We start from the raw sequence: 11763 nt of genomic DNA, 5'->3' as shown, positions 1-11763 counted from the left end.
CCTCAGAGTAGCACATTTGCTAAGATAGATCACGTGTTGACATATTGTCTCATCATATGACCTTTGTTACCTACAAAGCATTAATTATTTACCTGCATTATCTACATATTGCCTTCTACATTATATTTGTAAGAATTATTGCACGACCTAGATTTGTGTACGGACGGACGAATCTTCCTACATATAGGTATTTATGTGGTTACTCTTTTGTTCTCTTTGTAAAAGAAGAAATATGCAAACAAAAGCTTACAAAATGAATGAAATTAAAGAAAAAGTGTTCCAAAGTATGCTAATGTAAGCTTCGACAGACAGTCGGACGGAGGTCATTCCTAAAATCCCCACCGATATTCCATTCGGTGGAGGTCTTTTAAGATTGTTAATATATAGACCCATCTGCTCATAAATCTGTTTATATGTAGACCCATACGGTCATATATAGTTGTGCAGTTACAGAAACAAGTTTTAAATCAAAATATGGCGGAATAAATTTTTTTTCACACTGGTCATACTTTCTCTTTTACAGGATAAATTCTAAAGTACAGCTTGCTCTGATTTGTACTGTTTTTTCTGTCATAATGTCTGAATGAATATGTTTTGAAGATTAGTTTTTCTTTCATGTTTTTCTTTGTGATCAGATCTGTTTTATATCTATGACATTTGTAATGGACGACTTCTGACTCTTCGTAGTGGAATCATCTTATCTTCACATCCATATATTGTACATAATATGTAGCGACTGAACATATACTACCATGCATCAATGTATGACATACCCCAGAGCTTCCAGAGCTATTCCAGATTTCGAACTGTATCAAGGATATATCGAATGTTCAAGTGGTAGGGACCCAAACTAGTTTTAAAACCTTCCAAATAAGGTCAAAATAGTAAATATTTTAAATTTGAACACTTCCTGGTCGGTCACATTCCATCTATCTATCATAATCTAGACCCACCCAGATACCCAATCGGTCAGACTTATAACTACACATTCATGTAGGGAATGTCTATATTTCCTAGCCATATGGGATTAAACTAGGTCTAAGCCTTTCAGACTTAAAATTGTTTAAATAGTGGTATCTTTTATGAGCAAACGCTGCTCGTTTGCAGGGTTAGTAACTCGAAATTTAGAGATACATAACTCGAAGTTTCGACTTAGTAACTCAAACGTTGGACATATTAACTTAAAATTTCGACTTAGTAACCTGAACTTTAGAGTTGATATATAACACACACCTTGCACAGATGCTCTTCCACATAATAGACATCGCCCTTTAGCTTATTATTCCCAACGGAAGGCGAAGGGATATAGTTTTGGCGCTGTCCGTCCGTCCATTCTTCCGTTCGTCTTTTCGTCCGTCCGGAGCCATGTCTAGGAAATTGCTAGGAATATGTAAATAAAACTTCATATACATGATCAGAAATATGGGGTTATGAGGCCCGTCAAGTTTCAGTCAAATTTCCCAAGTAACACCAGAGTTATGGCCCTTAGAAGTTTCTAGTGTTACTTATATAGGCACTTCATTAGTTTGTTTGTTTTTGCGTTTAGCGCCGTTTTTCAACAGTATTTCAGTTGAACATTTCTTGTAAACATGTGTAGTTGTGTATCCACTCCTGGTCACGACCACCGCCTTGGTCATCCCCTCCCCCACTCCCAAACAAAAAAAAAACTAAAACATTTTTATTCTTTATTTTAAAATTTTTCAAATGGTCCATGAATATTTATCAACTTGCAAAGCTGTACCCTTCCCCCACCTTACCCCTCCACCCAGTCGCCCCACCTACACCGATCATGCAGCATTTTTTCTTCATGTTTTATTTTCCATCAACATTTATCATCCATATGTGAAATTTTGTACCCTCACCCGGTCATCTCCATCCCGAGCTGTTAAAATGGTCCAGAGTAATGAAATTATTTGCTTCTTAGTAACATTCTTAACTTTTTGCCTGATACATTTCTTTGTAATTCCTCACCACAAACCCATTCGGCGAAGGATACCAATTCATCGAATTTACTTTTAATTATGTGATTTGGAGTTTGAATTCGTGTACCATTGATGTAATCAGCCAGATTATTTTACTCAGGTATAAGTTTTGTTACGCTGTTATTGCTTGTGGATACCAGTTAGAATCCAGGTATACACTGATGCCACAACGCCTTGAGCAAATAAATAGGAAAAGGTAGGTGTGGCATAGGAGAGGTATTAACAAAACTCAATCACTCATTACCCATGTAAAGTATCAAGTACAGTGTATATTTCACCGTGCCCTGATCGATTTATTAGATAATAGACAAACAAAAGACTTTTGGACTTTTACGCTTTACTGTTATATAATGCACGTCCTTTTACACTACTAGTATATTACATTGACCCAGGCTTTGGAGGACGAAACTGTCTGGTGCCGATAAGAGCATACGAGCACAAGTGAAATTACAGCATTTCAATACACTAGTAAGATAAAGTTTTGCAAGTGAACGAGAAACATGGACAAAGATAAGGTTTTCGTACTAAAACTTTGTTATGTATGATGACCGTTACATGGATATGGAATGTAAAATAAACTGGTTCGTAAACAATCTTAAGGAGATGACTGCTTTATTACATATCTCTGTCAGTCCTTGGTTTTATTTTATTGTTGGACTGATATTTTCGTCCTGCCATATACAAGGTATACAATACGAGTGTTTACTTGTATTTCGATTCCGCATATACTAGTATATACATTTTAAACATATTGGCAACTTTAATTATTTCTTTTTTCCAATGCCAATTAAAAATCGAGTAGCTTTTAAATGAATTAGAAGAAAAAACATTGTCAATGTGAAAATTGTTTTGTCAAATTGAATGTACCATGTGCGTATATTGATAAAGCCGAAATTAAAAATGCCTAAAAGTGGGCTCGCCGTTATAAAGAAAGGTGAATCTAAAGATAAAGATATAATTGTGTTTAAATAAGATAAGAATGATAAATAGTATTTTTAAAATCTATGAAAATCTCGTACGTACCACAAACGATATTGTAGGTAAAAATGTAGAAAATACACTACATAAATATGCCTTAAACAAAAAAGATGTGCATTGATGTTCATATGAGGATATATCATATGCACATATATTTAGACATAGCGAATATATTGCCTCCCTGTAACAGAGAACTTAGTTATATAAACAAAATGAAAACACTTACCTAGAGTTTAAGGAAATTTTATTTTAATTTTTCACAATCTCTCTTATCAAAGCCATATTACATAGAATGTTTAATTAAGGTAAACAATTTCTTCCAGGTCAACACATGTGTCAGCCGCAAGTTAAAAAACGCGTGCAACCGCAGTATCTTTTTCAGTATGGAGATAAATGCTACGAGTATGTGCCTTCGGCTGACAGCTGGATGCACGCTAGGGACGACTGTCGTAGTAAGGAAGGCCATATGCTTTCAATAGGAAGTGCTGAAGAACAAACTTTTATTTACAATGTACTGACTAAAACATATTTGGCTAAAAAAATTTGGCTTGGACTAGATGACCGTGTAAATGAAGGACAATGGAAATGGGACTCTGGTAAGTATCGTTGGTATTTAACAGAATTCATTGTCCGTCGTCGTCGACCTGTATCAATGTCTCAGCTTTGAGATATCAATATCAGTCGTATATGAATTCATTTCTCGTACATCTATATAAACGTAACTACTAAAATATATCAAAATGAACTTCTTTTGATAGTCTTGTTACTTGTCTGTCCTTGGGATATCAATTTTTGTATAAAATAAGCTTTTATTTTAAACTCGGAGACTTTTGAATATCACGAACCTTTTAAGCTGTATATCTAATTGCCACCACCAAAATTACTGTCATCAGATTTAGTCAATAAACTTAGCAGATAGTTAAATGTAGAAGTATCGCTCAAAACTGAGGCTATGTTGTGTTGGGTTTCACTTTTTCTATACTGTAAACATTTTTTTTCTAATTGCGAAAGTGCATTTATTTGCGGGTAGTTGTGATATTATTTTGCCAAGTAAAGTTAATTATAGCACAGGCAGTTAAACTCACTATGGGGTTTTACTACACTGAACACGCAGCAATTTAAGGTGCGAACAATGGTGATATCCTTTATAGTTACTGTGCTACAGTAAGGGTGCATTTACTCATCTAGAATCGTTTGTTTAAATAGAATTCAGTTATATCCACACAGGATATCCACAAATGAGAAGCAGCTGAAGGTAAAACAGTACTTTACAAAGAAAATATGTAAGACTGTGACACTTTTGGAATACCTTGTACGCTGACAATGCATATTATACGACCATTCAATAGCCTTTTTAAATGAATGAATATGAAAGTCAAAGAAGGGACATAATTTTGTAACAAAAACAAAATACATTTGTGGATCCTGTGCCACGGCCTTAGTGACTAGTGAGACAACCGAAGCGCTTGCAGCAGTCATTTGCCTCATTATTTTCCCCTAAGTCTATTTGTCGGTCTGTTTACTGATATATTTAGCAGATATTGATGCTATATCTATACACTTCATTTCATTTGGTCCAAAAATAAAGAAACAAGATAAAATTTTGGAACAAGTATATTTAGATAAAAAAAGACTAAATATTCAACATGGATTTTTAAAGATATTACTAATTACACCAAATACATGTTTTAAATGAAATTTGCTGATTCTAGTGCCCCACTGATTCAGGTATCTGGACGGTACATAATTGTAGCTTCAATTAAATGTGTTCAAATTGTTCATTTGTAAGCGACTGCTACAGCTAAAGAAGAAAACATCATGTCATCAACTACTTGAATTAACTGCATTAAGCTCCAAGTAATATTAAAGTATAGACCTCTCTTTTCAAATAGAAAAAGTGGAAACACAGATCGCTCAAAACGACAAATACGAAAATGTTGCAGGCTCGGTTTGATTGAGCCTGTTCATGGACGGAAGTGGAAATGCATGCTAACGTCAAGTTTGTTTAAATGCTTTTATTTAATTTTAGGGGTTGCGGCATGAGCTTACACGTATAATAGAAAATCATTTAAACGACTTTTTATCGTAAACTACTAAAGGATCATCACCGAACTTAGTCTGAGCATTCTTCGATTAATATTTCTTTGTTTATTAAATGGTTTGGCTGAACCCTACTTTTAAGGCCTGCGAGAATTAAAACTAGAATTTCTAGATTTCTTCTAAAATTTGCCCGCTGGTGATGAAATAATGCATGGAGGGACATCTGGAGTTTTCCTCCACCACCAAAGCTGAAAAGTCGCCAAATGACGTAAATGTGTGTCGGTGTCACATTAAACCAAACAAAATGAATAAATTAATTTCTCAAGTTCGTTCAGTTAATTCTGCCTGACTCTGATTCCTTTTAGAGGCCATGATAGAGAAACGAATTTTTGTGATCCGCTTGATGCATGTACACCAAACATGTTTTGTAGGATGTTTGTTTACATGGTTCCGCGTGGCTGCGCTTAAGGCAGACAGGGCTGAAAATATAATTTCATAATTCAGATTAGCTGTTTGATGGATCTTCACTTAATAGGTTCCACTTTCCCTTACTTTCCCTTACCTCACGTGAACTGACTTGTTCAAACCTACTATTACATGTCATGGCTAATTTCTATACTTCGAAAACATCTTCTTACAAATTTTAGTAACCAGACAATTGCCGCGTGCCGTATGTGGTCTTCCGTACCTGGCTTCGGGGTCAAGTACCCAATGCTGGTATGTAACAGAATTCCATATAGCCCAGTCTTAGGTGGATGAAGGTTGTTTAACATTTCTTTACAGACTTCAACATGTGTGTAATAGTGTTCTTCTTAAGCCGGTGTTGGGGGTGTGAGTGGTGTTTCACTTTTCATTACCTCTCATGAACAGACTCAATCAAACCGAGTCTGCTATTCTTCTTGGGTGCATTCTTTGCTTCAAAAGAATCTTTTTACAGATTTTATTGTTTATTGAGTCTGCAAATGTTTTGTTCAGGCACTTTCAATGCTACTAAATGATCTATTTATTACCCATGTAAACTTTCTGCTTTGGAGCATTTACAGGTCGCCAAAACTTAAAATAGAAAATAAAATTAAAAATTAAATCTCATCAGTTAACAATCCGTCACAAAGGCATAAAGTATAAGTCAGTTGAGCGACATAAGGCCTTCTGACTCTCTTGTAAGAATTTTCTTTGCTTTGGCTATCACATTCAATTCATAGTGTAACAAAGTGCCAGACTGTCTCAAAGTAAGCTCGTCAACCAACTTGGCCTAATTCAAAGGCCATAATCCAAGGAAATTTAGCTGGTTATCAAGCTTGGTCGAGATATTATACCCACAAACGTTATCTGCAAGTTTGGGGAAGATCAAATGAAAACCGTTCAACTTAGAGAGTGGACAATGCTGAATTCGCAGATTTGGAGTTATTCAAGGGCCAAAATCCAAAAGCGCCTGGAGTTTTTGGCTGGTTATCAGAATTGGCCGAGATATTATCCACAATAATTGTCACCAAATTTGGTAAAGATCAGATAAAAACTGTTCGATTTACAGAGCGGACATACTTTTGGACGCCCACTGCCCACACGCCACGGGTGTTCACATAATATGCCCTTTCAGAGACAGTCGTATTAAAATTAAGATATAATAGGTTCCCAATCGTGGCTTACCGTAGAATACCCGTGTTTGGAGTTCTTATGCGATAAAATATACCATGAAGACCGTAGGCCTGAGTGATATATTGTTTTGCATAAGAACGAACTCTGGTTATTCTACAATGAATCACACTTAGGAACGTTTTATTTCGATTCTAACACGACATGCTAGTATCAGCAGTGTTAGAAGAAAATTGTAACTATTTTATACGACCGTGCAACGTACCTAGATCAGATACGTCAATGCACGCGCGTGGGTTATTGCATTATAACCCGAGATAGATTTTGATCTGCATGCATGTAGGTTATTGTCGGGTCGTATTAGAATGGTACATATAATACGAGAATACGAGAATAATGAAAATGTAATGGGAAATCTACTAGTTTACGATAACGACGTACATACTTTCATTCTGTAGATTAATTCCATGTGAATTAGGCATCGATATTCACTACAAATTCTGCATGAACCGTATGATTTGTTTTGAAGGTGACATCATGAACTATACTCACTGGGCTCCTGGACGATATGTTGATCCATACCACGATCAAGAGGATTGCGCTATCATGGTTATGTTTCGATATGGTCAATGGGATGATGTTGATTGCAATGCTCTTGTACATGGGAGATATTTGTCTTATCCATGGATTTGTCAATATAGTAAGATTTTTTTAATATGTGGAATTTACCGTATATATGTTTAGTAATAAACTATGCGTTTTAATGCATCCGATACCATGACAAACTGTCATAGTTTTGGGGTATCTAAAACCACAACAAAAATGGAATAGAAATTTCGACATCAATGCAGTTCAATTGTTCACCGGAAATAGCTGGATGCCCTTCTTTGTGGCATTTTAATAATTTAAGCAGTTTCGCTGAATGAATGTTTATATACCATTTTCTGGCAATGATTTTAATCTATTACCTTTACATTTCAGATAAATGGACAAAAGTCTCAAATTCGACATCCACAGTACCTGGTAAATTCAACAGCTTTACATCTTTAAAACAAATCCAGTAGAAAATTCTTTACGTAGATATTACTGATTTACCATAAAGCGTATATGTTTTAAAAATATATACACATGGTAATGTAATATTAAACGTAGCTATCATACCTGCTAGCATCTAAACACGAATGTCAATAGCTATGTTGTTACATGTTCTACTCATGGGTTTTATATAATCTCAATAATTGTTTGCTAAGAGTTCAAACTATGACTTCCTGTACATTATTTCTTTACTTTAGAGAATAGGACCTCCACGGTCGTACATTTGAGGTAACTGAATTCGAATCCTATTCTCCTTATCTCGTGTGCCATTAAGCTCGTTATTCACATCTGGATTTTGTTCTACCCAGGTGTCCCACTTTAATCATTGTTTTACTATTATCGCGATAAAAGCATTTATAATTAGTAGGGGTACAATTTGATTAGGCAAGATAGATATATATAATCATTTTTGATGATGTAACTTATCTATGCGTGAGAGACTGTGACAATCGCTAAACACAAAAGTGCCAGAAAGGATATGAACATTATCAGGATACTGGTTATATTACCCAGGGAAGTGCCTACGCCTTTAGTATCTTGAACAATGGTTTGGGTCCAATCGCTAAGGTGACTATGTCTTAGACTTGTTGACAATCGATGTAGAATGTCCTTTGTTAAAACGTAGAGCTGGTGAGACTAAATATCTCATATTTAGAAAATTCCTCTGGCTACCTTGCCTAAATGATTCGTGTACCAGTGATTCGTAAATGATTTCCTATTATGAGCTAGACAATATCAGGGATCAGGCAAATCACTAAATGTTTCAAACTAACAATCTCCAATTAAAAATGATTAGCTCAAACTTCTATAGGCTGGAGATTGTATACTTGACTGGTCTTTTTGTTGAAGTTCCCGTCAGACAATGTATTTGAATCAACAACATACGAGTCCTATCGCATAGATGCACGGCCTCTGTCCTCTCAACTCTATATGATTGCCCTGACTCCTGGATGCTCCTCGCCTATATGCTATCATATGTAACTTTCTACTACCATATAGATATATCCCCAATGCCTTGGCTGTACTTCGACAGTAATGTTGGACCGTCTATAAGCTGGAACTCTCATAATATCTCAGTAGATTACCAAACTCTGGGTCTCTGTCTCAGCTTCCCAATGCTCAGCCTATATATGCTATCGTATATAGCATTCAACTACCATTAAAGTAAAACTTCTATGCGCTGGCCCTATAGCTCGAAACCTGGTTGAAATTCTGCAACTCTTCTTTAGCTTACGAACTTTCAAAGTCTTCTTTTTAATAATTTATCCGCCCTGACAGGGTAACTGCAATAGTCTCTTTATCAAGGTTCTGGGATAAATAATTAGTTGATTCCTCGATGTGTCTTCTTCCGATTGAGCTCTGTGTCATCCATCTACCTATTTATACCCAAGCAGACGTGCTATTGAAATTGTTTCTGATTGGTCCAAATTTAAACATAACGTTTTTGCAACGAGTACTTGCTCTATCAAATAATCTGGTCCACTTTAACTTTTGTATATGACATAATGCGCGAAGCTGGGACCCAGTCATCCACATAATGAACCCAAATCAGCCACAAATGACCCAAATTCTATTATTAACACGTTTCAACAATATTAATAGCAGTGATAGCATGGAAAGGGAGTCAAGCACTATCTGTGCTTAATGTGTTACGTTATCAATATACCAAACATACAAATTCTTCTGACAAAAAAACAAAAACAAAAAAAAAAACAAACAAACAAACAGTTTAGTCATTATTGTCATCTGGTTAACCGTTCACATAAGATGTGATAACCAGTAAGAATATTTGTAATTTGGCAAATATAGTGGTGACTAAATCATCAATTTTCTTTATGCATACGGTGTATTCTGTATATGATTATGTTAAATAACTGTAGTGTTTATTAAATAGCAAGTTGGTCGAGTTGGTTTTCCGGGGCGTGTTCTGTTACTTGTGGAGCTGGTACCACCACTCGACTTAGGCGCTGTAGTACTGGACACGAAGGTGACTGTGCTGGAAAAGCTTTTGAAACTGTAACGTGTGACGCAGGTCCTTGTCCCAGTAAGTACTACACATGTATATACCATTAGACAAAATATTGTTTATTTAGTTATTTTTAGTAATGAAAACGTGTACGTGTACATACGCAGATTTAAAATAAGACTGTGTAAAAATGCTGTTACATAACATCAATTTGAGTAAATATACAAGTTTAATATTCAGAATTTTCTTGACAAGTATGTTTTAAACATATAAGGTTAACTTAAGTAAATAACTTGAAATATTCTGAAATGAGATTCCTCAAGCAATTAGTGAAAAAATGATAAAATTCCGTGTGTATACGTACATTGTACATAATAAAATAATTCCTTTTAAACCTTTACTTTCTTTTTGCACGGTCTCTGCATGGTGTCTGACGTCTTAGAAAGCAATGTAGGGGGAAACATCTAAATAAAGGAACAACACGGTTTACAGATGCATGTTTTTAATGCAACGTTTGCGTCAAAAACAGTAAATTATGAGATTTTATTCAGTCGATGGCTCTTGGGGCTTGTGGCAGCAGTGGAGCACCTGCTCTTCCACTTGTGGTGGTGGTAGACAGATTCGCACAAGAGACTGTGACAATCCAGTACCTCGACATGGTGGAGCGAACTGCAATGGGACAAGGATCGACAGTTCAACATGCAGTCTAACAGATTGTCCACGTAAATAATCTTTAATTATCAATTATAGATATTTTTTTGATGAGTCAGCAACCTGAAATAACTTTGATCAGCAACAGCTTTAACTCTACAAGAGTCAGAGTAATACAGGGTATTATCTGTAGCTACCTTTCGAGATTGAAAAACTACTGGCCGCCAAACACGACATAAATAAAAATGTTACATATTCGGTTTGACTGAGCCTTTTTATGGATGCTAGTGGAAATGCAAGTTACCTTGAACACCCTTTAGCCCGGGTTGAGCAGAACCCAACATTCTTACATCTTACAAGTAACAAATGAATTAAAAAACATCGACTGATGTCTTCATATGGCAGTGTACATGGAACCTTCAACGATACACAGAACGCGATTCCATGAAAGATGACGTGTGGACTTCGGTTTCCATGATCGGGAAAACAATGTTGTAAACTTTCTTTACTTCTCTACACGTGTCCGAAGTAGAAGACAAATGATTTCAGATACAATATGTTCTTACAAATCGTCGCAAGGAAATTACGCCTAGCACAGTGATCTAACTATTTTAGAATATCTTATATCTATTTCAGACTGGTTTCCTTTTTACGAAGCTTCTCCGTGCAGTGTAACATGTGGAGTAGGTTTCATTCAATTGAAAAGAAACTGCAGCTCTGGAAATCCTCATGACTGTCCTGGCAGTGAATATAGTGAAAAGTCCTGTACTCTTATAAACTGTTCTTTATTATTAACAATATGATAAAGAAAACTACATATGTTTATTTTCATGATTTAAAAACCGCCAGACATCTTTAAACAAACGAGTAACATGTAAGCTTTCCAGAAAAATGCCTCTTACGAATAATTTATTTCATCCGTTACTGACATACCAGCAACTTGTTTCATCACATTGTAATGAATATAAAAGAGCAAATAGCTCATCAACAGGTCTTAATTTGATATCAATGTAGATTGCTCAAAAGATTGTGTGCGTTAGGGATTCGCTTGGAGGGGATTGCATATATTTACACTGTCATGTGACAATGGAACATGACGGGGGATAAGAGTTAGGTTATGTGTTTAAGCTCTTCAGTGCAAGGCAATAAAAAAATAAAAATCCTTATTGATTAGCAAATGACCTTTTGATCACATGTAGAATTATCCCTTTTTAATCAGTAAAAACAGAGCTTTCCCGTTGATTTGGTAAAAAAGTTAAACTGGTTAAAATTCAAAAAAGTACTTAAGCTACAATCACCAAACCTCGAATGAGTATTACTTAGCACATGATATTTGCTCACACGAATCCCCCTTTAAGTAGTAAAAGCAGAGTTTTTACCTTGATTATGTTTTGGTAAAACATTATGGACTTTTGACAATATCTGAATAACCTATTTATGGATCTTCATGAAACTTTA

General features: G+C 35.5%; 1 protein-coding gene across 1 annotated transcript; it reads left to right on the top strand.

Annotated features, from left to right (window-relative positions):
- The first annotated feature begins 2451 nt into the window (after positions 1 to 2451).
- On the top strand, positions 2452 to 11126 carry LOC123539783 (semaphorin-5B-like). The gene is made up of 7 exons (XM_045324587.2): positions 2452 to 2667; positions 3284 to 3556; positions 7123 to 7293; positions 7575 to 7616; positions 9583 to 9732; positions 10206 to 10376; positions 10942 to 11126. Exons 1-7 carry the CDS (start codon positions 2520 to 2522, stop codon positions 11106 to 11108), a joined length of 1122 nt encoding a protein of 373 aa, XP_045180522.2. The 5' UTR covers positions 2452 to 2519; the 3' UTR covers positions 11109 to 11126.
- The last annotated feature ends 637 nt before the right edge of the window (positions 11127 to 11763 follow it).

Source organism: Mercenaria mercenaria, chromosome 15 (assembly GCF_021730395.1).
Source record: "Mercenaria mercenaria strain notata chromosome 15, MADL_Memer_1, whole genome shotgun sequence".
In the NCBI taxonomy this organism is placed as follows: Eukaryota; Metazoa; Mollusca; class Bivalvia; order Venerida; family Veneridae; genus Mercenaria; species Mercenaria mercenaria.
This window is presented reverse-complemented; position numbering and strand designations above follow the sequence as displayed.